At 40.4% G+C, this 23145-nt stretch overlaps 2 protein-coding genes and 1 long non-coding RNA gene across 10 annotated transcripts in view; 2 read left to right on the top strand and 1 right to left on the bottom strand.

Annotated features, from left to right (window-relative positions):
• The window catches only part of specc1 (sperm antigen with calponin homology and coiled-coil domains 1), a 79144-nt gene extending 74075 nt beyond the window's left edge, over positions 1 to 5069 (top strand). For 5 of the 8 annotated variants that reach the window (XM_026182943.2, XM_026182944.2, XM_080307475.1 and 2 more), the window contains one exon: positions 3697 to 5069. In XM_026182943.2, coding sequence (XP_026038728.1) covers positions 3697 to 3786 — 90 coding nt within the window. In that variant the 3' untranslated portion in view covers positions 3787 to 5069. Of the gene's footprint in view, positions 1 to 164; positions 369 to 3696 lie in introns of those variants that run through there. The other 3 variants (XM_080307477.1, XM_026182946.2, XM_026182947.2) reach the window with 2 other exon arrangements.
• A 3050-nt stretch (positions 5070 to 8119) lies between these two features.
• adora2b (adenosine A2b receptor) lies at positions 8120 to 21440 on the top strand. The gene is made up of 3 exons (XM_026181814.2): positions 8120 to 8270; positions 8377 to 8854; positions 20568 to 21440. Exons 2-3 carry the CDS (start codon positions 8532 to 8534, stop codon positions 21289 to 21291), a joined length of 1047 nt encoding a protein of 348 aa, XP_026037599.2. The 5' UTR covers positions 8120 to 8270; positions 8377 to 8531; the 3' UTR covers positions 21292 to 21440.
• LOC145431534 (uncharacterized) lies at positions 10844 to 14100 on the bottom strand. Its single transcript, XR_013911878.1, has 2 exons — positions 13877 to 14100; positions 10844 to 12457 (listed from the first exon to the last, which is right to left on the bottom strand). It is a non-coding gene; the product is annotated as an uncharacterized LOC145431534 (long non-coding RNA).
• Positions 21441 to 23145: the final 1705 nt, after the last annotated feature.

Genomic DNA, 23145 nt, shown 5'->3' with positions numbered 1-23145 from the left:
TGACCTTTGACCTAAACTAACAGTGGCCATGAACACAACAGCCTGACTGCACCAGGACAACATAGCTCATTACTACAACCCCATTTCAAAAAATGCTGTAACACTGTGTAAAATCTAAATAAAATGATGTATCAAATTGCCCATCTGCCGGCCTCTATTTCCAGATGTTTACAGTCTGTTGCTGATAGAAGAGGAGATGATGTCAGTGAGAAACATGTCCCTATTTCATGTTTCACGTTTTTTGAAGTGTGTTGCTGCCCTCAACTTCAAAATTACCTTATTTTTTTCTTAGCGGTACATTTTCTCTATTTAAACTGTTGATATATTTTCTGTGTTCTATTGTGAATAAAATGTGTCTTTTACTACAAGAATTGTAATTGCCTTCTGTTTTTGTTTATATTTTAAACAGAATCCCAACTTTTTTGAAGTTGGGGGTTATATAAACTTCACCCCAATTCTGCCCTAACTGCCTAGTCTGAGCTTTAAATAACACAAAATTAGTATCATTCAGTCTCTTATGTCCTCCCTTCCTTAGCTCCTTCTCCATCTGAGAGTGGATTTATCAGACACTGATCCCGCCCCGCATCTGGACCTTTAACCTGCAGACACACTGTGATAGAAACTGCACAGAAACACTTTGTGTGTTTCGTGTTATTTCCTGCACCCACTGAAATGTTGCACTTTAAATTAGCTACCAGAGAAAAGGTACAACTTTCATGCTCACACCCAGTCTAAAGCAATGCCAGGCTGCACCACATGAAAAATGAAATCTCTTGGTATTATTTATTAAACTGAGATTCATCATATGTGAGTACTCCTTAAACTGGAGGAACGCCATTCCTGATATTTTTTTAAGCCCAGGCTAAACCAGTTCTATGTGCATTTTGTAAGAAACAAAAGTACAAGTAGTATACATATAAATCAATAACGAAGTGATCACCTTTAGGGTACTACAGGTCACCCAGGGTGGCCTTAACATCTGAATCAACATCTGAACTTCAAGACAAAGAGCTTTTTCACAACAGCCATTGTAATGGAAAATATAAGGTAAACACAGGTGTTAGTCACGATACACAGCCTTTTTTAATGCCCGTGTTTATCTAATATTTCATATCACTGTGGCTGCTGTGAAATAATGTCTATGCAGGCCAATGTTGGGCTTCTGTAGGAGTCCCTTTAGGATGTCTGCTTGGGACATTGTAAGAACAAGAACATTGCAAGGTGATTGATATCACTTGCTTTACCTGTGGTTTTAATCTTGTGGCTGACTGATGCAGACTGAACACTTTCAGTTATGAGACAAAGGAAGTACTGTGTGGGTAGCTGAGCCATTAATTGGGAGGTTTGTTTGAGGTATTAAAGTATTAAACTACTACTTTAATGAACATTTTTAACCTTGATTTCTCTGTAAGCTTGCAAATTATTAATTTGGGAAAAAACCTCCGTCACTGTGTACGGGAATGTCAATACTTCTCACAAACTCGGCTAATCTTATTCATTGAGTTGGTTAGATAAACCTTAGGCCTTGCAAAATGGGGAAAAAAAATCATAATCCCGTTTTGGCTAAGATGTTATGTCTAAAGTTTGTTTTCTGCAGCGGATGTGAGTGACGTCTTCTTCCCTATGCAGGCTTACCCACACGAAAGCACAGACGGAGGCAAAACAACGGCACTGTTTTAGAAATCGTCCTTACGAAATGATCAAAACCGATCAATTTTCGAAGAAGACGACTTCTCTCTGACTATATTTTGGGATAAATCAAATATTTTAGTTATGAGTGTTACTGCCACATGTAAAGACTAACTCATTCCATTGGTCATAGACCCAAGTTATTCCTAAACACACACACCCACACACACAGACACACACACACACACAATCACTAAGGTGTGTACAGTTTGTGTGCTTTCGGGCTTTTTGCCATGTTTTTTCCTTCATGCGTATATGGTACTCTAAACACAAACGTCATCAGCTTTAAGTGTGTTGACACTAAAGAGTTTAATGCTAACCAGGTCAAGTTTCATTTCTTCCAGGACAAAAAATTAGTGGCTTTGCTGAAGTAATCAACTGAAGTTTGGCAGCCTGTGGGAATAAGCTTTACCAGAACTACTGAATTCTGATGTAAACACACACCAAGAGCTGGACCTCAGTAATGAAGTGAATTGGGCATAAATGGAGCACTGAGGCTAAAGTTCACATTACTTTGTCTAATCAGTCTCCATTACATGCTTGTGGTTCCAAGCTTGGATACAGAAAAGTTATTCCCATGTCTGTCAGTTGAAAACACTATAAACAAATAAATAGCTGCATCCTATCTGGTAGTCTCTGCTGATGTTTTTTTCAGTGTTAATTAATCCTTTATACACAGCCCAGGAGGATATTTCTCATCCTGCCTTTAGGAGGCTGAGACATCACGAAGCTTCTCTGTAAATCTGAGCTAAGGGGAGCGGCTCGATGTGGAGTCATGTGAAAGCCTCGTTCGCTGTTTGAGTCACCGGTGTCTCCAAGCAGCTGACTACTGACAGCTGCTCGGAGACTCATTACGCTGTAGATTTATATTTTGCGAACTGCCCTCAAAATGACCCAATTTTCCACCACGTCCATCTTCAGACTTCATTAACATTACTCGGGAAATGCATACAGTAACTCAATAATGAAGTCAAATATCCTCTACAGCCAACCTGATGAACGCGACTTAAACCAGTGTTCTCAGTTTTCTTTTTCAGTTTTCGCCGTCGCAAACAGAAAAAAATTAAACTAAACAACTTGTCACAGACACTCTGCTCTGTCTGCTCTGTCTCTCTTCAGATATCACACTTAAACACTAAAAGCTCCAAGATATGAGTTTTATAATAAAATGAGGATTGCTGCAATTCAATTCAGTTTTATTTACATATTGCCAAAAATACACCAAAAATAGTCACCTCGAGGGGCTTTATATTGTAAGGTAAAAACCCTACAATAATACAGGGGAAACCCCAACAATCATACCACCCCCTATGAGCAAGCGCTTGGTGACAGTGGGAAGGAAAAACTCCCTTTTAATAGGAAGAAACCTCCAACCAGAACCAGGCTTAGGGAGGGTCACCCATCTGCCACGACCAGTTGGGGAATTCAGGAGAGAGGATGAAAAACACATTGTGGAAGAGAGTCAGAGATTAATAATAACTAATGATTAAATGTAGAGTTGTGTATAAAACACATAGTGAGTGTAAAAGGTGAGTGAAGAAGAAACACTCATCGTGGGAAGTCCCACAGCAGCCGCGGCCTTTTGCAGCATTAGTAAGTAACTATATGCTTTATCAAAAAGAAAAAGTGTTTAAGTCTAATTTTAAAAGTAGAGAAGGTGCCTGTTTACTAAATTTAAACTGGGAGTTGGTTCTACACAACAGGGACTGAAGGCCCTGCCTCCCATTCTACTTTTAAATATCCTGTCCGTACTCTCACTGCAGCCTCTTGGATCAACTGAAGACTTTTCAGGAAGCACTTATATTTATGTGACATTTAGATTTCATAGAAATAATTACCACCCATTTAATACACTTTAATGCTGACATGTAGACAAATACAAACTTTTCTTATAAAAATTGTGTCTGCTTGGCCTGTTGGTAGCACTGTTGAAAATGAAACGTCATTCCTTAACTACACTCAACTTCCAAACTGCTGTTCATTCACACCTATCTCTGTCCCAAACAGGACATTAAGGAGTTGATGAAGACCGACAGGCCAGACTGGCAGAGCGTCATGCAGTACGTCTCCCAGATCTACAAGTACTTTGAGACCTGATGGGTATGTAGGAGGAGCTGGAGCCTGATGAAGGGTTTTTCTGTCCCATTTTGTGAGCCCTACAACCTCTTTTGAGACCGGGCTGATGATGCCACGTTACCCCTGCTCCTGCTCGACACTGGAGACGTGACCGAGGAATTCTGTTATTTAAAGCTGCCAAATCCACAGTTGCTGCTCACGTGTTCAGACAGAGACTGGAGTCACTTTTCAGAGACTTTCAGCATCAACCAAGCATTTGATCCACAGACACACTGATTATGCTGAAAGACACTATTGAAGCTATGTAGCAGTTGACAACACAGTTTACAGAGACTTGACAAGTGATCCAATTTCTTTTCTTCCCTCTGTACAAAAATCAATGCGTCGTTAATGCTTGTTCATTTTTCAGATGCTGGCTGCCTCTCATCATTAGGTACAAGGTGTTTTTTGTTTTTTAGTAATACTGGCTGCCAGGAGACAACTGCCCAGTTTTAGAGAACTACAAAGTCTGCACTAAGTGGCTGTAGGGGTGGTGGCAGATCATGGCCTGTTATGTTTGGATATTTTTTTGCATTTGTTTTTGCATTTTTCCATGCCCTGGCTTCTTTTCTTTTTATTCTCTAGTGTAAGCTTAGTGTTAAAAGCTACTTTGTTAGGGTTAGGAAAAATTGTAGTTTGGGTTCAGATGTTCTCCTTCAAAAACGTAACATTGAAAAATGATGAGTATGGGGTAGTAGCTGTGTCTTTTTGACGCTATAACCGGGTGCATCGAGCCCTGTTGCCAAAGGGACACCTTGCATAACTGCAGGGCCGTGCAGAGAGGTTTAAAGGGGCGGGTGCTCAAAGTTAAAAAGGGGAACATTGAACCAGGCTGAATAACAACAACACACATTCATCAAGAATCTAATATGGGCAACAAGGCAAAGCAAACGTAGCCGATGTTTTACCTGATGGGTACAATGTTGCTGTTGAGGGGTTGCTGCTGCTCCTGCTGCTGATAGTGCTGGAAGGCAGGGCTGTGTTGATCTGAGACTGTAGACATTAAAAAGTCCACAGGAGAGATGGTAGCTGATTAAACAAGTGTCATGAGATAATAACAAAATGCAAAGATTGGTGACAGCACTTGGAACCATAAGGCAACAAAAACTGTTAGAAATAATTTAGGCTCTGCCTGTAAATCACTCTTTGCTTCTCTTCTTCCTTCCATCCCATCATTTCATATATCACTCTCCACTTGCTGTCTATGTGAGAACAAGGCACAACTTGCTTTTGCAATAAACTATAATCTAATTATCCACACCTAACAACTCTTGCACTTAATCTATAATAAAATGATGACAGAAAAATGTTATAGCCCTGCCTTTAGTAGCCTCACACAGCTCCTACTGTTTCCTCCTCATGTCCTTTCCAGGCATGTCTGGACAATGTTATATCATGAGTTTTATATATATATATATATATATATATATATATATATATATATATATATATATATATATAGATATATATATATATATATATATATATATATATATATGATATATATATATATATATATATATATATATATATAGATATATATAGATATATATATATATATATATATAGATATATATATATATATATATATAGATATATATATAGATATATATATATAGATATATAGATATATAGATATATATATATAGATATATAGATATATATTTTAAATCCGTCTAAATAAAACACACACATCCACGCACACACAGTGACATTTTAGACCTTCTTCAGAATACTGTATATACTATGGGCATCACGGTGCTGATCCAGAATCCTTGCATTATTTTTTATTACTAGAGCTACAATAATAAAGCAATGAGGAGGGGGAAGTAATAAATATGAAATAATGTATTTATGATGATTCCATTTGTTTCACTATCCACTCTGTGCAGGGGCAAAGCTTATTACATTTTTAAACTGTAGAGATACAATAATCTTACTGCTGTAAAATCCAAATTTTGTCTTATTTAAAATATACATCTAATATAATCTGCTTCTTAATGTATGTTCTTTAAAATGTTTTTTAAAATTTTATAATAATGCATAATTATGTGGACATGCATATTAGATCGTTTTTTAGTGAAATATAAGCCCTCCAGAAAGGCAGGAAAAGCCCGGAAACTCACTTTAAAACTAAATATGTTCCCTAAAACGGTGGACAGAGCTACAGACCCATGACAGCCTTACCCAGTGAGCTAGCAGCTATGACCAGCACTACTTGTGCAGTTAATAAAAGGACAGGTGTGTTCGTCGCACACACAGCACGCTCATTTGTTTCAGTTCGTCAGTTGCAACAAGACAGCTTACCAACGTGTACGTAATAAGCTAATACTCCTGTGTGCTACACACTACAGTGTACGCTGTACACCTACTTACTGGTTTTGTCGCATCAGTCTGTATGGAAGAAATATAGTAAGTCTGTATCTCTGAGTTAATTTGTGTTTCTCTTACAGCTCCGGACCGCAAAAAAAAAATGCGCGTGCTCTTTGTGAGCTCGTTCCCAGCTCGTAACCAGCGCGTTCTGCCGTCAAGGGCGATCATTGGTTAAATGTGATCATGTGACTGATGCAAGCCAGATCCTTTTATTTTATCTAACTGTGATTAATAGTTAAATATTATTGTTGAGGGGCACTGACAGGACTCTGCACGCCCACACACATAAAAAAAAAATAATACTACCTGCTAATTATCAGCGTTGTTTGTGTGCCAACTGACCGTTAAAAAAGTGCCAAATTTTCACAGCCAATGCTCTGCTCGTACGAGGACCATCTATGCATGATTTAAGTGTGACCTTTCTGCCTGGGTGCACAGCGTGACGTCTCCTTTCTGTCAACATACTGTTACTAGCAAACCCGTCTAAAACCAGCTTTTGGTAAACTCACGCCTTATTCCGAGTGTTTTTAAAGAGTTGGGCTTTTCTTTGAGCCAAGCTTTGTGGCGCATAAAGCATTTTCAACTGATAAGTTTCAGTTTTTCCTTACAGAATGGACAAACAATAGTTGTAATGAAGTAACACTTAAAGAGTTCCTGAATAGTTTTCTTAAAAAAAATGTTTTATGAATACAGATTGATCGCTATTTGCTTTGTGTACAGTATTAAGCACTGCCTGACTTGAACCATCATGCTGTGTCCTCCTTCGGTCTCTTAATGCTTTCCATTAAAATTCTCTGAACTATGGTTACTGCAGCTGTTTGCGCAACAGGTTTGTATCTGTATTCTGCATGCTGAAGTACAAAAGAGAGCTTCTAAGAGCTGAGGACTCAACACTTTCTCTCTGGTATACAGGCAAGCCTCTGTTTGCAGATGCCCTAATGTTTTAACAGGTCAAATTGTTATTTATTTGGCAGACATACATACTACAGAGCGAGAACGTGGACAGATACAGTATGCAGCAGTTTTCTATTCTTACATGTCTGATGATATTGCTTAATAAAGGAATTTCAAGATTTTTTTTAAATCATTGTCAAGTTCAAGTTCTTTTTTTTTTTTTTCAGTAAAGCCTCCGTTTTAGTGAACCAGCCTTCACCCTGTGTTTTAAATGCGCTCCAGTGACCGCTGTGTTGCTATAAAGGTTTTAACTGCTTCCCCACTGCGCACATTAAAGTTTTGTGCCAGAGCCCACTTACATCAGGGTAAGTGGGAACTATCGGGACGCATTCCCTGCTTTCGACAACACGCCTTTTCTACGTTAAAATATTTCTGTGGGAGTCGTTTCCCATGAAGTATGGGGCTATTTAAATTTAACTGTCTGAATGCAGTAACTGATCGTTGTAACCCAGCTGTACATCCTTCCTCTAAGTAATATTTTCCCACAGCTGTCCCTGTGTGCATCCAAAAGGTAATCCTGACCTTAAGAGGATTACGCATGGATCAATAACAGACTCGACTCTGAAAGAGGGAAAACTTTACTTTGTCTGCACAGAAAGAAATCTCTCTCCTTTGCATATAAACTATGACTTCATCGCACGGGTTGACGTAAAGAAAATGAGCAACTCTAGTTCTGAGTTTGATTTCTGTGCCGTCCCCGAACGCACTGATTGGAAACAGATGCGCGCGCATGCTATGCACGTAGGCAACCAAAAGCTATTCTTCCGTTAAACGTAATGCACGTGCAGCCCATCACTGAATGCGATTTAATTGGCGCGTAATTACGCACGACGGATTCTCCCGTTTGATTCCACTTTCATAACTGTAACTGCACGCGAGTATGCGTGCGTTTGAAGCGTGTGCGTTTGAGGCGTGGCTTTCAGTGACACAGAGCCCCCCCCCCACACACACACACACACACACACCTCCTCCCTTCCCCTTTTTTCTTGCGTTTCTCACTCCTCTTGAAAACTACCATTGGGTCGGAAGTTGGGTGACACTCTGTCTGCGATACGAATCTACAGATGCCGCTTAAACGCTCTGCAGATCGCCCGATGTTGGTGTTATAAGAGCCAGAGACGATGAAAAGGTTCATTAAGGTGGGTAAAAATGTTAATTGTGTTGACTTTTTTTAAAATGATTGCAACAGGCAGGAGGATAAGTTCCTGATGTGTGGAGAAAAAAGTAATCCTTTCTTTTCTACAGATGGCTGATTTTGCAGTTCGCACGTGTGGAATATTCTTGGATTACTTCAGAAAGACTTGTTTTCTCCCCTGGGACTAGAATCGGTGTTGTGGGTGACCGTCTCCTCTGCCAACAGCCTGCAGCTTTCAGTCCTTTTCCCCCCACACTTTGCTGAGATGATTACGTTCTTTTACATCGTGATTGAAGTAGTGATCGCTGTTCTTTCCGTTTTCGGCAACGTACTGGTGTGCTGGGCTGTTGCGATCAACACCACTCTGAAGAACGCCACCAACTATTTTCTGGTATCTCTGGCTGTGGCTGATATTCTCGTCGGGTGCCTCGCCATCCCCTTTGCCATAACCATCAGCATCGGCATACCCCTGGACTTTTATGGATGTCTCTTCCTTGCCTGTTTTGTCCTGGTGCTCACTCAGAGTTCCATCTTTAGTCTTCTGGCTATTGCAATTGATAGATATCTAGCCGTTAAAATCCCTCTCAGGTGAGTGTTCATTTTGTCTGTCAGATTAATCAAGAAAGAAAGAAAGTTAGTTTTACAGCTGGGATCCCTGCCTGAACAAATCAGTGTGAAGACACTGAAACATCAGACCAGAATAATGATTCATTAAGGCTTTATTTACTTTTAAGTTCTTCAGGCAGTATTTCCTAACAGGAATGGTACATGTGTTTAATGCGCCCTGGAAGTTTGATATTTTATTCACATACTTGCTTTCATTCTCCCATATCTTCATAAAAGAGCTGAAAGTAAGTGCCCTCAACTATGCCATGTAGAAAAAGAGAAGCAAAGATCAGTATCAGCTCCGTGACCTTGTGATTCAGTTTCTTTGCTCAGCTCATTGCCCCGTGTAAGAATAGCTTGGTTAAAGCCTAAGTCTGGAATGATAATCAGATGGCTTTAACAAACACTTTGAACTGACCCTTTTCACCCTGGGTTACATAATCTTAAGGTTGTCGAGTCAATGCCACCTTTCTGCATGCGCTTGGTTTCAAATCTGCATCATCTGAGTGTTTGGTCCTGTTCCTTTAGCTGATCCCCAGCTGATGTTTCCATCTGAAACCCCGCAGCTCGTGAAAAATGCAAAGATAAGTCATGCAAATGTATGATGTGACACATCAGGCGAAGCTGTGAGATCAATACCTGCCAGAGTGTGTCACTTCTCCTGAACTTCATGGCAAGGCCGCTAAGCTCCACAGCGCAGCCCCTGAAAGTGCCTGCAGTCCACATGAGGAAAAACGTAGAGATGAGCTGCCAGCAGGGACAAGAGCGCTGCTGCCTGACATTTCTTCGAATAGGAAAAAAGCAACAAAAAAACCCCCAAACAAACAAGCTTTATTATCAGATGGGGATTGTCTCTGTGCTGGTGGTGGTGTTCTTAGCGTTTCACCTTGTTAGTGAGTTAGACAACAAGCAGTGTAGTGACTGTTGTGAGAAGTGGATGTTGTTTTTGCTGCAAGGCTGTGTGACTGAAATGTGCTGTCATTTCCATTATACTCAGATGCTGGCAAGAAAGGACAGTTTGACACTAGTCTGGGATGAAAGTTGTCTGCCACTAACCTTGTGAAACCCCCCTTCTGTGCTTCTATTTTCACCCTACAGATGGAAAATGACATTTATCATGTTTTACATCCTCATAGAGAAATAGGACTTTGACTGCCTTTGAACTTCCAGCAGCTCCATACGTTCCCTGTGAACAGTGCTCTCCATGACTTTCATAGATTGAGCTTGAACTGAAATGTACATACTGTACTTTTCATAATAAGATCAATGTGCGTTTGCCAAGCTCACATTGTCCATACACTTGTGTGTGTGAGTTTGGTCAGTCTGACAGCCCCTGAGGACGAAATTCTAACTCAGATAAAAGTGTTTTTGCAGATGTTTTTTTTTGGAAGTGAAAGGCCAGCAGCAGATGTTTTAAGCCCCACGAGATAACAGAGCTGCACACCCACTCAATGCCCGCCTAAAGCCCCCGGCTTCCCTGTTTGTCATTATAAGAAAAAGACCCTCTGGCTATTTTGTCCCTCTGTCCTGTAGGTTTCAAATGAAAACAAACAAACAAAAACAAAACAAAACTTTATGCACATCATTGAGCTCAAACTATGATCCCCACCCACGGCGGCAGGACAGCCCCCACTGTGGTCTGTGAATGCAAGCCCCCTCTCGCCTCGGGCTGCTGATTTTAAACTGATCATGTTTCATAAAGTTAATGGAGCGTTCCTTGTCTTGGTTCCAGCACATGTGTATGTTTACTGGGTGTGGTAAAGTGTTGGTGTTGTTGTAAATCCAGCTTTAGTTATGTTACAAATGATGAAAAATGCATGGCTGCATTAGGGGCTGAAGAACCAGGAAAGGCTCTTTTGATGGCTGGAGTTCAAACAGCTGATCCATATTTATGGATTGTACTCATGGAGAATGATGGGAAAACAGGGTGTAGATGGAAAAAATGCTTAAAGATGCAGGCATTCAAAGAGGGATGGAGCACTCTCTGAATTTAATGAAGGATGAGTTATGCACAACAAATGCAAGTGAGTCAGTGAGTCCCGAAATGGATCAACTGTAGAGTCTGGAGAAACCATCAACACTGGTTGAATTGCAGAAAGATTCTCAGACTATGGTTTGAAGAAGAGTGTGTCTCAGTCTGATTTAAGACTAATGTGGCATCTGTGGCTCATGTCAAACGATCAAAATCTGATGTTTATCTCACCACAAGAGCAACAGCACTTACGCACAAGGACCGATTAGTGCAACATGAACAACATTTGGTAAATACACATATTAGAGTTGGGTGATAAGCTGGATACCACGCTGGTGTCTGTGTGCTGAAACTGCAGCTGGGAGAAAGTGAAAGCGAACTGGCTCAGTCCTGAAGCAACAAAACCTGCCCGCCGGCACCTCTGAAGCAAACTAATTAACCTGCTAGATCTCATTTGTTTAATCTGTGTGAAACAGGGAAATACAACACGTGGCTCAAGCTGTACACTTAACTCACAGATATGAGTGTTGTCAGCTTATTCTCTAAGGGAATACCGTTAATTACCAAAATGTTCCCCTGCTCTTTTAGCAATGTTTCAATCTTCTTTTGGTGACTCACCAAATAGTATCTGCACTTTACCGTTTCATGGGTGTGAAATAAAGGCACCCCAACATAAAAGGTCATGTTTCAAAAAATAGACATGGAGGGAAGTATTGCTTTAGTTGTGAGTCAGCAAAGTGCAGGAAATACGGTGCTGAGTCAATCTTCCCAATGAAGCTTTACAGAGAGGTTACATCTGCGGGATAACGACTCAGCGATTATGTCTTTATTGGAGTGAAAACTCTTTACAGATTCAAATCTGTTTACCTTATCTGCTAATTATGTAATGGAGATGCTCTGTACACACCATTCGTCATGCAAATGCCGCACAGCCCTGTTTGCATGTATGGTGGCAATCTGACTGAAGTTTAAAAATCTCCTGTTTTCTGCTGTGAACAACCCACCTCTTAGATTGTTTTTGAAGCTGGGCTACAGACACAGCCATACATTTAGCTGGGTATTGTTAGTTTAGACTGTGTGTGTATGTGTAGGTTTGTGTAGTCTGGTATAGGCCAGTGGCCCCAGGGCGGAAGCACATTGACAGGGATGAGAGGAGAGATGTATGGAAAATGGGCCGGGGAGTGTGTGTGTGTGTGGGCGGGGGGGAGCACAACACAGATAGATGCCACCATGCTGTCGTCATGCCAAAGCTAATCTGTTCAGCCAGTCGCTGCTTCCACACAGAGAAAGAGAGAGTGGGAAGTGATGTCCAGGAGATGGACCCTCTGGGAAATGGACCCTGTCCTGCCTGCTGTACTTTGCGATTAACACTCGGAGGGAGCAGCGGATGGAGAGGAACATGGGAGAGTGGCGGTGGAAGTGAGAGTAGGAGTACAGGTCATCGTGCGCTCTGAAGCTTCCTCTCCTCCCTCTTTGGCCAGAATGCTGTATTATTCATGGACCTCAGGGCACCCGCTCATCACTCTGCAGGGAGTCCAGGATGCAGACAGCGCTGCCGCACCATTGATGAATAACTGATTGTTCAGACTGGAGCCCGAGCGTTAGTGAGGCTGCTGTAGGTTCAGAAAGAAAAACAAATCTGTTCACAGTATGCTACGAAATAAATAGGGCAACTGTCAATTAACTTTCTAGCACCAAACTTTTTAGCAGTGGTGAAGAAAAGGCCACACCATTGTCTGCCCAGCTACATGTGCAGGAGAGAGTTCTGAGGCTTGTGGGAATATCAGCTGACCATTAGCCAACCAGTAGTTGTAGATGACTACGAAGTATTACAACACAGGACTTCTTTTTCCTCCAAACACCCACTGTTAGGTAGACTGAACTAGTGATTAAGAAAGTGTGCTGTTACATTAACATGACTTTAATTTTACTAGCAAACTCCCTAAGGGAAGCCGCATGTATTGCAAGCTGAGCATACTTCCTCATCATGTCTATCTTTACAGCCTGTGGTCGGATGGCACTGCTGTTATTTTTACAGTGGTTCGGAAGTCTTGAATCACCCTTTATTTCTTTACATTTTGGAGGGGAAATGGTTACAGGGATTTACCAAAACGTGCAAACCTACACGAAAATACAGAATAAATGTCAAAAACAGAGTTTGTACAATTCCAACAAGCCTGAAAGTCAATATTTGATATGATCAGCTTTATCCTTTAACACAGCCTGAACTCTCTTAGCTCCACCCTGTCAAGATGACTTCACACTGCTTCAATAACATTGAGGTCCGGGCTCTGGGGAGCCCAATCCATAACTGATGGTGCTCGTCTGTGTGTTTTTCCACTGCCCACAACGGAGAGAGCTTCACTTTTTAGCTGATAACTCTTTGGGAATCACCTTGTTGGTGCAAAAATACTATTTTATGCAAGCCAAATACTTGAAAAAGAAATTGGAACAAATGATTTTTGCGACAGGTTAAATTGTAAATGGCCTGTATTTATATAGCGCTTTACCAGTCCCTAAGGACCCAAAAGCGCTTTACATATCCAGTCATCCACCCATTCACACACTGGTGATGGCAAGCTACATTGTTGTTAGTGACAAAGTGCCTGAAGGCACAATTTATAATTGCCTCCTTACTAAGTGCCTTTAGTAAGGAGTAAATACCTTTTTTATTCTTCTTAAAGGTCAATGTTGAGCATCTTAACAAACAAAAACAACTAAATAAACATTCCTCAGGACTCAACTGAAAATGAGTGAAAAAGCTGCCAATGTCCAAAGGAAAACTTCTCTGTTGCTCAAAACCACTTGAGAAAAGTTTGCTTGGAACCAAATATTTAAATAATTGAGGGGTGGTTCAGGATTTTTGCACAGTACTCTGAATCCCATAAAGAGACCAGGGTGATCATGGAAGACACATAATTAAGTCCACAATTTGTAAAGGCTTGCTTTACATAGCCAGTGGGCCATGCAAAAAGTGGTGAGAAACAAAAAACACATAAAGCATGCTAGTGACCGTTTTTGCCACGACGTACCAGAATATCAGCTTCAGTGCTCTCTGGAAACAGTTCTCTGGACGTTTACTGGAGAGATGAATGCAGTTTCTCCAAAAGATAAGCCCTCCTTTGGTGCTCGGATGGTGGTGGTGAAGGAGAGTGCTGTCTCATGTGTAGTCCTAAATGTCCTACAGGCATTTAATTCCCATAAAATGTAATGACTGTGAAGACCCCAGTGTATGAGTCACATCAGACCATGAAGTGACCCCCCCCCCATGCCCTATGGATACAACAGACCACTCCCATCAGGGTAGAAATGTTGCATCACAGGGTAAAGGTGATTACTCAGAATAACTTCATATTGATTTGCAGTGACCCTAACCCTCTGAAGGGACTAGCAGACCTAAACCACACCCCCACAGTAAAGCGAAGACAAAAGATCCTCTCACCATACAGACAGGGATGCATCGTTTCAATCTAAAATATCCCTCCGCTGTGGATTTTGCTTCTCTCCTGCCCATTTTGGCCTTGAAAAGATCTCTTTTTAAAGCACTGGACTATTGTTGAGCTGCAGTTAAGTACTAAGACTTTGACTCTGTAACTGTCTGTTGATGATGACCTCCTGAACTGGCAAATGTGAAAGCTCATATCTGCTTCAGATGACCTGTGAGAACAATGTGAGTGATGGGGCCAGACACTAGGTGAACGTGTCCCCCCTGAAACAACACGACCATTTCCTCAATTTGTCTCCCTCACTGGCTATTTGTGGCCCTTTGTTAGTGCGTGTTAGCATCTGCACGGACCTTCCTTTCACCCTTGGCTGCTTACAGTGTGTCTGGTTGGTTCAGGCATCCAGGATGTGAGAGCCTAATGGGATGCGAGGACAGTGAAAAGCAGAGCAGAAAAGGTGGCGGTCAGCTCAGGAGGCCGCAAACATCACTGTGTTCAGGAAATGGGACAGAAAAAAAATGGAGAATGAAGAAAACTGGGAACTTTGCAGGGGATTAACACCTGAACCATGTTCAGTAGTTTATTTGGAGTGTATAAGCTGAATGAAGCGTAAGTGAAATTGCAGCTAGGGTGTAGTTGCCATTTGTCAGGCATCTTGTGTGCACACTACTCAGACAGAACCCTCAATTACATCAGTGAGAGCACTCCTGAAGCAGACTACTTCCTGTTGTGCCTCACATGTGAGAAAGGACAACTTTAAGCAGCTTCCCGGACCAATTTTCCCCACACTGTCCACAGACAGTCCATGTGCGGCAACAGCATGGTTAACAGATCATTTCTCACATGCACAATTTGATTTATCAATAATATATATCAGTAATGGCTTACTAATATAAAGTTAATGTTTATTTTTAAAAAGGGCTTATTAGTCATTGACTAATGATTAGCTCATTATTAGCTAATGGCTTAAGAATGACCTTTAAGTTCTCATTATCATACAGCGCGTTGCAGAAAAAGTCACATTTTAAGTTATGATATATTGTGGTCATGTACTGCGCAGCAGGCGAGGTACATTGGATTTTCTGTGACACCCCCACCTGTGTTTTTGTGTGTGTGTGAGTGGAAGGGGGGTTGTCAGTATGTGTGTGAGTCATTACCACACACTCGCTTGAATCACTTTGAGGAAACAGCAAATTGTGCTTCAAGCGCATCTCACATGATGGGGACAAAAACGGGACGACGGGAGTGACTCAACCGCGCATTTGTGATGCACGGCCTCACACACATGCAGTTATTCATTTCATATCCACAAGCCACGAAGACGGTTGTATGAGAAACACACATTATCTTGTTGTCAGCTCAAGACTGATTTAAATAATAATAAAATCGGCACCATTTCAAACGTCTGTCACTTTAGTGGTCTGCTGGTGCAGCCTGTGAAACAGCATCCGAGCGCAAACACGTGAACAGGCTTAAGTTTAGTTTCGGTTTTGTACTCGTGGAATTAATTTAAGCACAGCTGTGTGTGAGAAACACTCAGAGATAGCAGCAGACTCAATGCTTTCACTCTGAAGCCGACAATGTGCTCCTGATCAACGCGCACCGCCGCAGTTACGCTGCGCTTCTGTACAACACCGAGAGGATATGGAAAGGCTCTGACTGTTTATCTTTTTTTGTCTTGTTTACAGTGGTGTCATTTTAGAGTAGAATCTGAGCTGTGGTTTCCACTAGTCACACACCATCACTGCAAATTCAAACAAGATGACAGGATGTACTGGGATTAGAAAGGTCCTCATCAGGATGTACAAAATCAATAAAAAACAAACAAAGATGCATTTATGTATCTTTGAATCACTTTCACTGCTGTATATAAAGTAATGCAAGTGGTCTCAAATTAAATTGTAATGCATCTGTTGTAATAATAATCTACTACTACAGAATAAATACCAAGTTGGAGACCATTCTACTGCATTGATGAGTTCTTGTAGGGAATTGATTTTGAATTGGTTTTAACAACCACTAATCATCACTAAACCAAACATCTGTGCGCGCACACACACACACACGTATATATATAAATAAATACATACATTTTGGAGCTTTATACAAAACCAACGCTGAAAACCAGTAAAGCTTAAGTTGGTTTTCTTTTACATTTTTGCTTATATGCATATTTAAACCTTTTATTTTGTTGGTGTGGTTGTACATTGCGGATTTCCACTGCAAGTAAGACAAAAGTTTACTATTCTCTACCAGTTTTTCCCCTTTGTTGTGTCCCAATTCTTCTTGGGGGATGCATAATTTTAAGTCTTCTTAAATAAACAACACCAACAATAAACAGCTAGGTTGTTAATATTGTTAAGAACACTATATATGAGGTGTGTGTTTGTGCAGGTAATCCCTGTGACCGAAAAGCTCTTACTTCAGATTGCTCTAAGCCAGGGGTGCCCAATCCCGGTCCTCGAGAGCTACCGTCCTGCAGCTTTTAGATGCATCCTTGTTCCCACACACCTGAATCAAATGAATGGCTTGTTATCAGGACTTTGCCAAACATGATGGCATGCTGAAGAGGTAATCAAACCATTTGATTCAGCTGTGTTGGAGTAGGGATGCATCTAAAAGCTGCAGGATAGTAGCTCTCGAGGACTGGGATTGGGCAGCCCTGCTCTAAGCACTTGACTTCTATGTCAGTAAGACTGTATATTGCGAATACAGTCGCCTTAAATAACCAGCTCTGGTGGTGAGCATCTACCAATCCTCAGCTGGCAAGTGAAGGGATCCAGCTGTGGATGAACTGTGGGGTTGTAATAAGATAAATACAGATTGTTTTTAACTGTGAATCACACACAGCTGCAGTAAAAGAATAATAATGTCCCTTTAAGTGTGATATTTGTGCAATTGCTTATGGACACATAGCAGGGGAACCTCTGAAAATGATTTTTATCTACAAGAGAATTTTGAAAAAGGAACACGCTCTATAATGTTGCAAAAATCAGAGCAGTTATCAACTCAGTTGGATCATGACATTAGTTTCATGCATGTTTTGCCCAGAGACTTACCTAAACTTCAGTCTATTCTGGCCTTGCATACTTATTTCATTTGCCCATTTAATGGAGGTTTCAGCTCGGGTTCAACATATCAAAGCATTGAACCCAAATCAAAGGCGAAACAGAGGTTGTTGATTGTCTTGCTTCTACTTTTGTCAGGAAATGTGCAACCAAATCCTGGCCCTGAACTGCAATATTCCCAGACTCCTTCTGATTTTAAAATAATGTCTGGTGTCAAATATATTCATCTTAATGTGCGCAGCCTACTACCGAAGATGGACATGGTCAAAATTTGGGTTAAATCTACAGATGCAGATGTTGTTATAATTTCTGAAACTTGGTTAACTAAATCTATTACTAATGAAGACATTAACATATATGGGTACAATGTATATCGCACTGATAGGCCAAAAAAAGGAGGCGGTGTAGCTATTTATGTCAAATCAAGATTTAATGCTTCGATTGTTCTGTCCCAATCGATATGCAAACAAATGGAGTTTTTGGCCTTGAATGTAGATATTGCTAATACTTTTTCGATAACCATTGCTGGGTGTTACAGGCCCCCATCTGCTTCAAAAGAGGCATTATCTTCATTAAAGCACCTTTTGGCTAAACTAAATTATACCGAACTACTAATGGCTGGAGACTTGAACTGGGACTGGCTAAATGCAACTTCTGGTGAATTTAAAGAATTCTGCGATTCAATTAATCTTACCCAGCTAGTCTATCTTCCTACCAGGCCAAATCTTAAATGCCCTGAAAAGTCTACATTAATTGATTTGGTTTTAACAAATGTACCTCATAAATTCTCTTCACTTGGTGTTTTCTGTAATGACCTAAGTGATCACTGTGTTGTTGCTGTTTGCAGAAATGCTAAAATTCCAAAATGTAAGCCACGCATAGTGTGCAAAAGGAATCTTAAACAATTTAATGAACAGGCTTTTCATCATGATTTGTCATTAGTTAATTGGGAAAAAATCGGACTATTACCAGATGTAGAGCTAGCTTGGACATATTTTAAGGAAAGTTTTATGGGAATTGTTAATAAACATGCCCCCTTACGGAAAGTTAGAATTAAAGGTCGAGAAAATCCTTGGTTTTCGCAGACACTCGCAGATAGCATACACAAGCGTAATAGAGCATGGGACAAGGTGAGACAAACAGATACTTCCACTGATTGGTCTGTTTTCAAACAGCTTAGAAATAAATGTACTTCTCTTATTAAAAAGGCCAAATCTGAATACTTTTTGTCTGTCACCACTGAGAACCTCAATGATCCACAGAAATTTTGGAAAGTAATCAAGTCTTTTTCCGCCAATAAAATGACTCAAACCTTTCCTAAATCTGTTGTAAAAGATTCAGTCTCAATTAATGATAAAACTGAAATTTTGAATTGTTTTAATGAACACTTTCTATCAGTGGGTTCCTTGTTTGCTTCTGCAGAAACTTTTTTAACAAATACTTGCCCAGAACTCTCTATGTTTTCTGGAGACCGTTTTAACTTTGTACCTTTTAGTGTTTATGAAGTGCATAAAGCTTTAAAGGCTTTGGATCACAGAAAACCTCCTGGTCCAGACTTGATGGAACCTTATTTTTTGAAGTTGGCAGCTGATTTTATTGCAGAACCACTCTCAATTCTATTTAATTTTTCAATTAAAACCAAAGAAATTCCATCGGTTTGGAAATCAGCTTTCGTTTTGCCTTTATTGAAAGGAGGTGATCCATCGGTGTTGACTAATTATAGGCCAATATCAAATTTGTGTGTTTTATCCAAAATCCTGGAATCTCTAGTTCGTGACCAGTTGAAAGAGTTTTTGTACTCTAATGATATTGTCTCCAAATTTCAGTCAGGCTTCAGGAAAAAACACAGTACTAACACTGCCACTATGAAAGTGATAAATGATATTATTGTGGCACTTGATAAGAAATTGTACTGTGCGTCACTCTTTATTGACCTCTCAAAAGCTTTTGACACTGTTGATCATGCAGTCCTAAAAAGCAGACTGCTCAGCCTTGGATTGTCAGAACATGCATTAGCGTGGTTCTCAAATTATCTGAAAAATAGAACCCAGTGCATTAAACTTGAAGGTCTTTGTTCTAAATTTGTTGCTGTCCACAAGGGGGTGCCACAGGGCTCAGTTTTGGGTCCCCTTCTGTTCCTTTTATATATCAATGACTTGGGTCAAAATGTCTCAGACACAAATTTGCATTTTTATGCTGACGACACAGTTATTTACTGTTATGGATCATCTCTTGCTCAGGCCATTGAAACTTTACAGAAAGCCTTTGTTGCTTTCCAGCATTCACTTATTCAGCTAAAATTAGTTCTCAATGCTGACAAGACTAAGCTAATGTTGTTTTCCAAGTCAAAGAAGGTCCCGGAGCCTATTCCAGTGGTGTCCACCCTTGAAGGAAATGTCATAGAGATAGTTCATGAATATAAATACCTTGGTGTCTGGATTGATGACTCCTTCACCTTTAAACCACATATAGAGAGACTAGTAAAGAAACTGAGACTTAAACTTCGTTTTTTCTTCCGTAATAAACAGTGCTTTTCTTTTGCAGTAAAAAAACGTCTTGTCACTGCAACCTTTTTATCTGTGTTAGATTATGGTGACATTCTGTATATGAACGCTTCTTCTTCATGTCTTCTAATGTTGGACACGATGTATCATGCTTCCTTGAGGTTTATTACCAATTGTAAATACCTGACCCATCACTGTGATTTGTACTTAAGAGTAAAATGGCCTTCTTTGGCCATTAGAAGACAGGGGCATTGGTACACTTTTATTTACAAAGCTATGCTTGGATTGCTGCCTCCTTATATTTGTACTTTGGTCACAAGGACAAATAGTGGTTCTTACTCCTTGCGCTCAAATGATCAGCTGCTGTTGTCTGTTCCCCTTGTCCGCACAGAGCTGGGTAAGAAAGCCTTTGTCCACTCTGCGCCTTTTTCATGGAACATGTTACAGAAAGACTGGAAACTAACTGAATTGTTGTCTTTAAATGTTTTTAAAACTAAACTCAAAGGCCTACAGGCTGCCTCAATAATGTGTAATTGTTTTGTGTAATTTTAACTTTGTTTGTTCGTATGTATTTGTCTTGAAATGTGCTGCCTCTTGGCCAGGACTCCCTTGAAAAAGAGGTCTTTGATCTCAACGGGACATTCCTGGTTAAATAAAGGTTAAATAAAAAAAAACCTCAGTCAGTAATCTCTGCTGTGTTTTGTCCAGGTACAAGGAGCTGATGACGGGTAAAACTGCCAGAGAGATCATTGCTATTTTATGGATTCTCTCCTTTATTATTGGCCTCATCCCATTCTTTGGATGGAACTTGAAGTCTAAGAAATGTGGTAACAACAGCTCTGACACAAGCAGCACTATGAACGCTAGCATCACAGCAGCGCCGAGTGCCACGGGGGACTTGCCACGGAGCTGCAAGCTCACGTGCTTGTTTGAGAGCGTGGTAGACATGCATTACATGGTGTACTTTAATTTCTTTGTCTGCGTGCTGCTGCCACTGCTCATCATGCTGGGCATCTACCTGAAGATATTCAACGTGGCCAGGAAGCAACTGAGGCAGATCGAGCTGAAATGCGTGGGCAACGGCGACAGCCAAAATCACGGGTTGCTGCAGAAGGAAATCCGAGCTGCCAAATCCCTCTCCATCATCGTGGGACTGTTTGCCATTTGCTGGCTGCCTGTCCACATCCTCAACTGTGTCACGCTGTTTTACCAGAAGCTACAGCTGGAGGTCGTCATGTACGTGGCCATCATTCTGTCTCACGCCAACTCTGCAGTAAACCCCATCATCTATGCTTACCGAATCAGGGACTTCAGGGTCACATTCCGCAAGATCCTGAGCCCCTTTACATGCAAAAAGGAGAAGTCCCTCAGCTCCAATGGCAGCAAACGCAACAAAGACCAAATCAACATGACCATCGACCCTCTGCTATAGGGAACCATACAGGAGTATTATCTGTGTCAATTGTTGTTTTAGTCTTGACTTTCCCAGTTTTCTAATGTTTACAGAACAATGGTATGATATGTAAAGATGTCAAACGCGCCTTGAATGTGGACATTTAATTATGAACAGTGCAAAGTATCAGGGGCCAAGCAATGATATGTTTCATAGCAAGTCTTACAAATCTTTTCTATTGTGAAGGATACACACACACACACACACACACACACACACACACACACACACACACAGGGGTGCACATAAGTGGTCCACAGGTGCGCATTCGCTGTCAAAATAGAAGATGCGCACCAAATAAGAAATTGGAACGCGTGTTTGCATCCATATAAAAGGCACTGTGTTTGTCCGCTACAGTGGGATTTTTTATTTTTATTCATATATATATATATATATATATATATATATATATATATATATATATATATATATATATATATATATATATGGACATTATTAACATGTCCATATATAAAGCTAACTGGATTTGTTGGACTGTGAATGGGATCCAAACTAAGAAAAATTACTGCTTATCATCTTTATGTTGGATTATCATTTTGAATCCAACATAATGTTACAACTGCAAACACTCCTCTTTACTGCCATTATATTTTATATTGTCAACATTCAGTGCCACTGTTTATTAACTTATTTATTACAAAAATATATATCTTTGAGAATGTAAAGTTCAAAAAACAAACAAACTTGTGTGGCTACATCTGTACTTGTGGACCTAAAAGGTACAGTATGTCCGTGGTTACTTTTGGCTTGTGAACCTTTAAAAGTTGAGCTCACACTCTTACTTATCACACCTTAGTATGCAGACAGATTGTTTTTATAGTTTTTATTTAATTATAGGAGGAGCTAAAAAAAAGTAACTTTCATATCAATTCAAAATTAGAGTCAGATAACAAATGTAACATCTGTATGAAGCAGAAATGTTCTCAATGTTGTCTGCTGCTCAACTGCTCAACTCAACTAAGTGCCAGTGTTTGCAGGTGTTCTTGTGAGTGTGTGTGTGTGTGTGTGCGCTTGCGCAAGCAGAAGAGCTCGGCAGTGCAGAGATGGAAGAAAAATGCACTTTTCTGCTTTGTGGAAGTTATGGTAACTGATTTAAAAAACAAAAACAACAAAACAGGGAGAAATGGAAAAATTAAAACAAAATTTTTTCTTCCACATGAATCACGATTCATAGCCACAGGGTCTTTTTGGGGAGAGGGGCAAAAATTAGCTCTACTCCAGTGGCTATTATACTGAGTAAGCACTTTCTGGCTCCTAGAAGTCGTAGTTAGAGGACCACTTGGAATTACCAGGATTTCTGCATTGATTACTTGCAGGGTTTAGTTTCTGTAGCCAATGTGAAAATTCCAGATAAACACAGATGTTAATAATGTCCATAGACTCTTGGCCCATAAGTGTTACTGGATACCCAAGTTGTCTAGTGTTTGATATCCATTATCCAACTTTAATTTGGTGTTACTCCCAGTTTCTTCTTTTTTTTTTCCTGCAGGGAAGAGACGAGCAACACTTTGGAATTTCCTGTGCGTATCTCTGAGACTTTTTTGATTGAATCTCTTTTTTTTGGGGGGGGGGGGGGATTTTCAAAGTCCTATAACCCACACCCTCTCATCTCCTTAACTGGAGAACCTTTGTCTTCAAGTAACTTTTAGAGTAGTTGTGAGCACAGAAGTGCAGTTAGGTTTTCCGCCCTGGCACTGTGAGCGATGAAAGTACAGTCATTTCTTTGTAACCACTTTATTCAGATTCTGTGCATCTATATTTGTGACCTAGATAAAGATCAGACCATGTTTCATGGAGAATCGATATAGAAAT

This window comes from Astatotilapia calliptera, chromosome 10, assembly GCF_964374335.1.
Source record: "Astatotilapia calliptera chromosome 10, fAstCal68.1, whole genome shotgun sequence".
Classification (NCBI taxonomy): Eukaryota; Metazoa; Chordata; class Actinopteri; order Cichliformes; family Cichlidae; genus Astatotilapia; species Astatotilapia calliptera.
The sequence above is the reverse complement of the archived record's forward strand: the minus strand, read 5'-3'. Positions and strand labels throughout refer to the sequence as shown.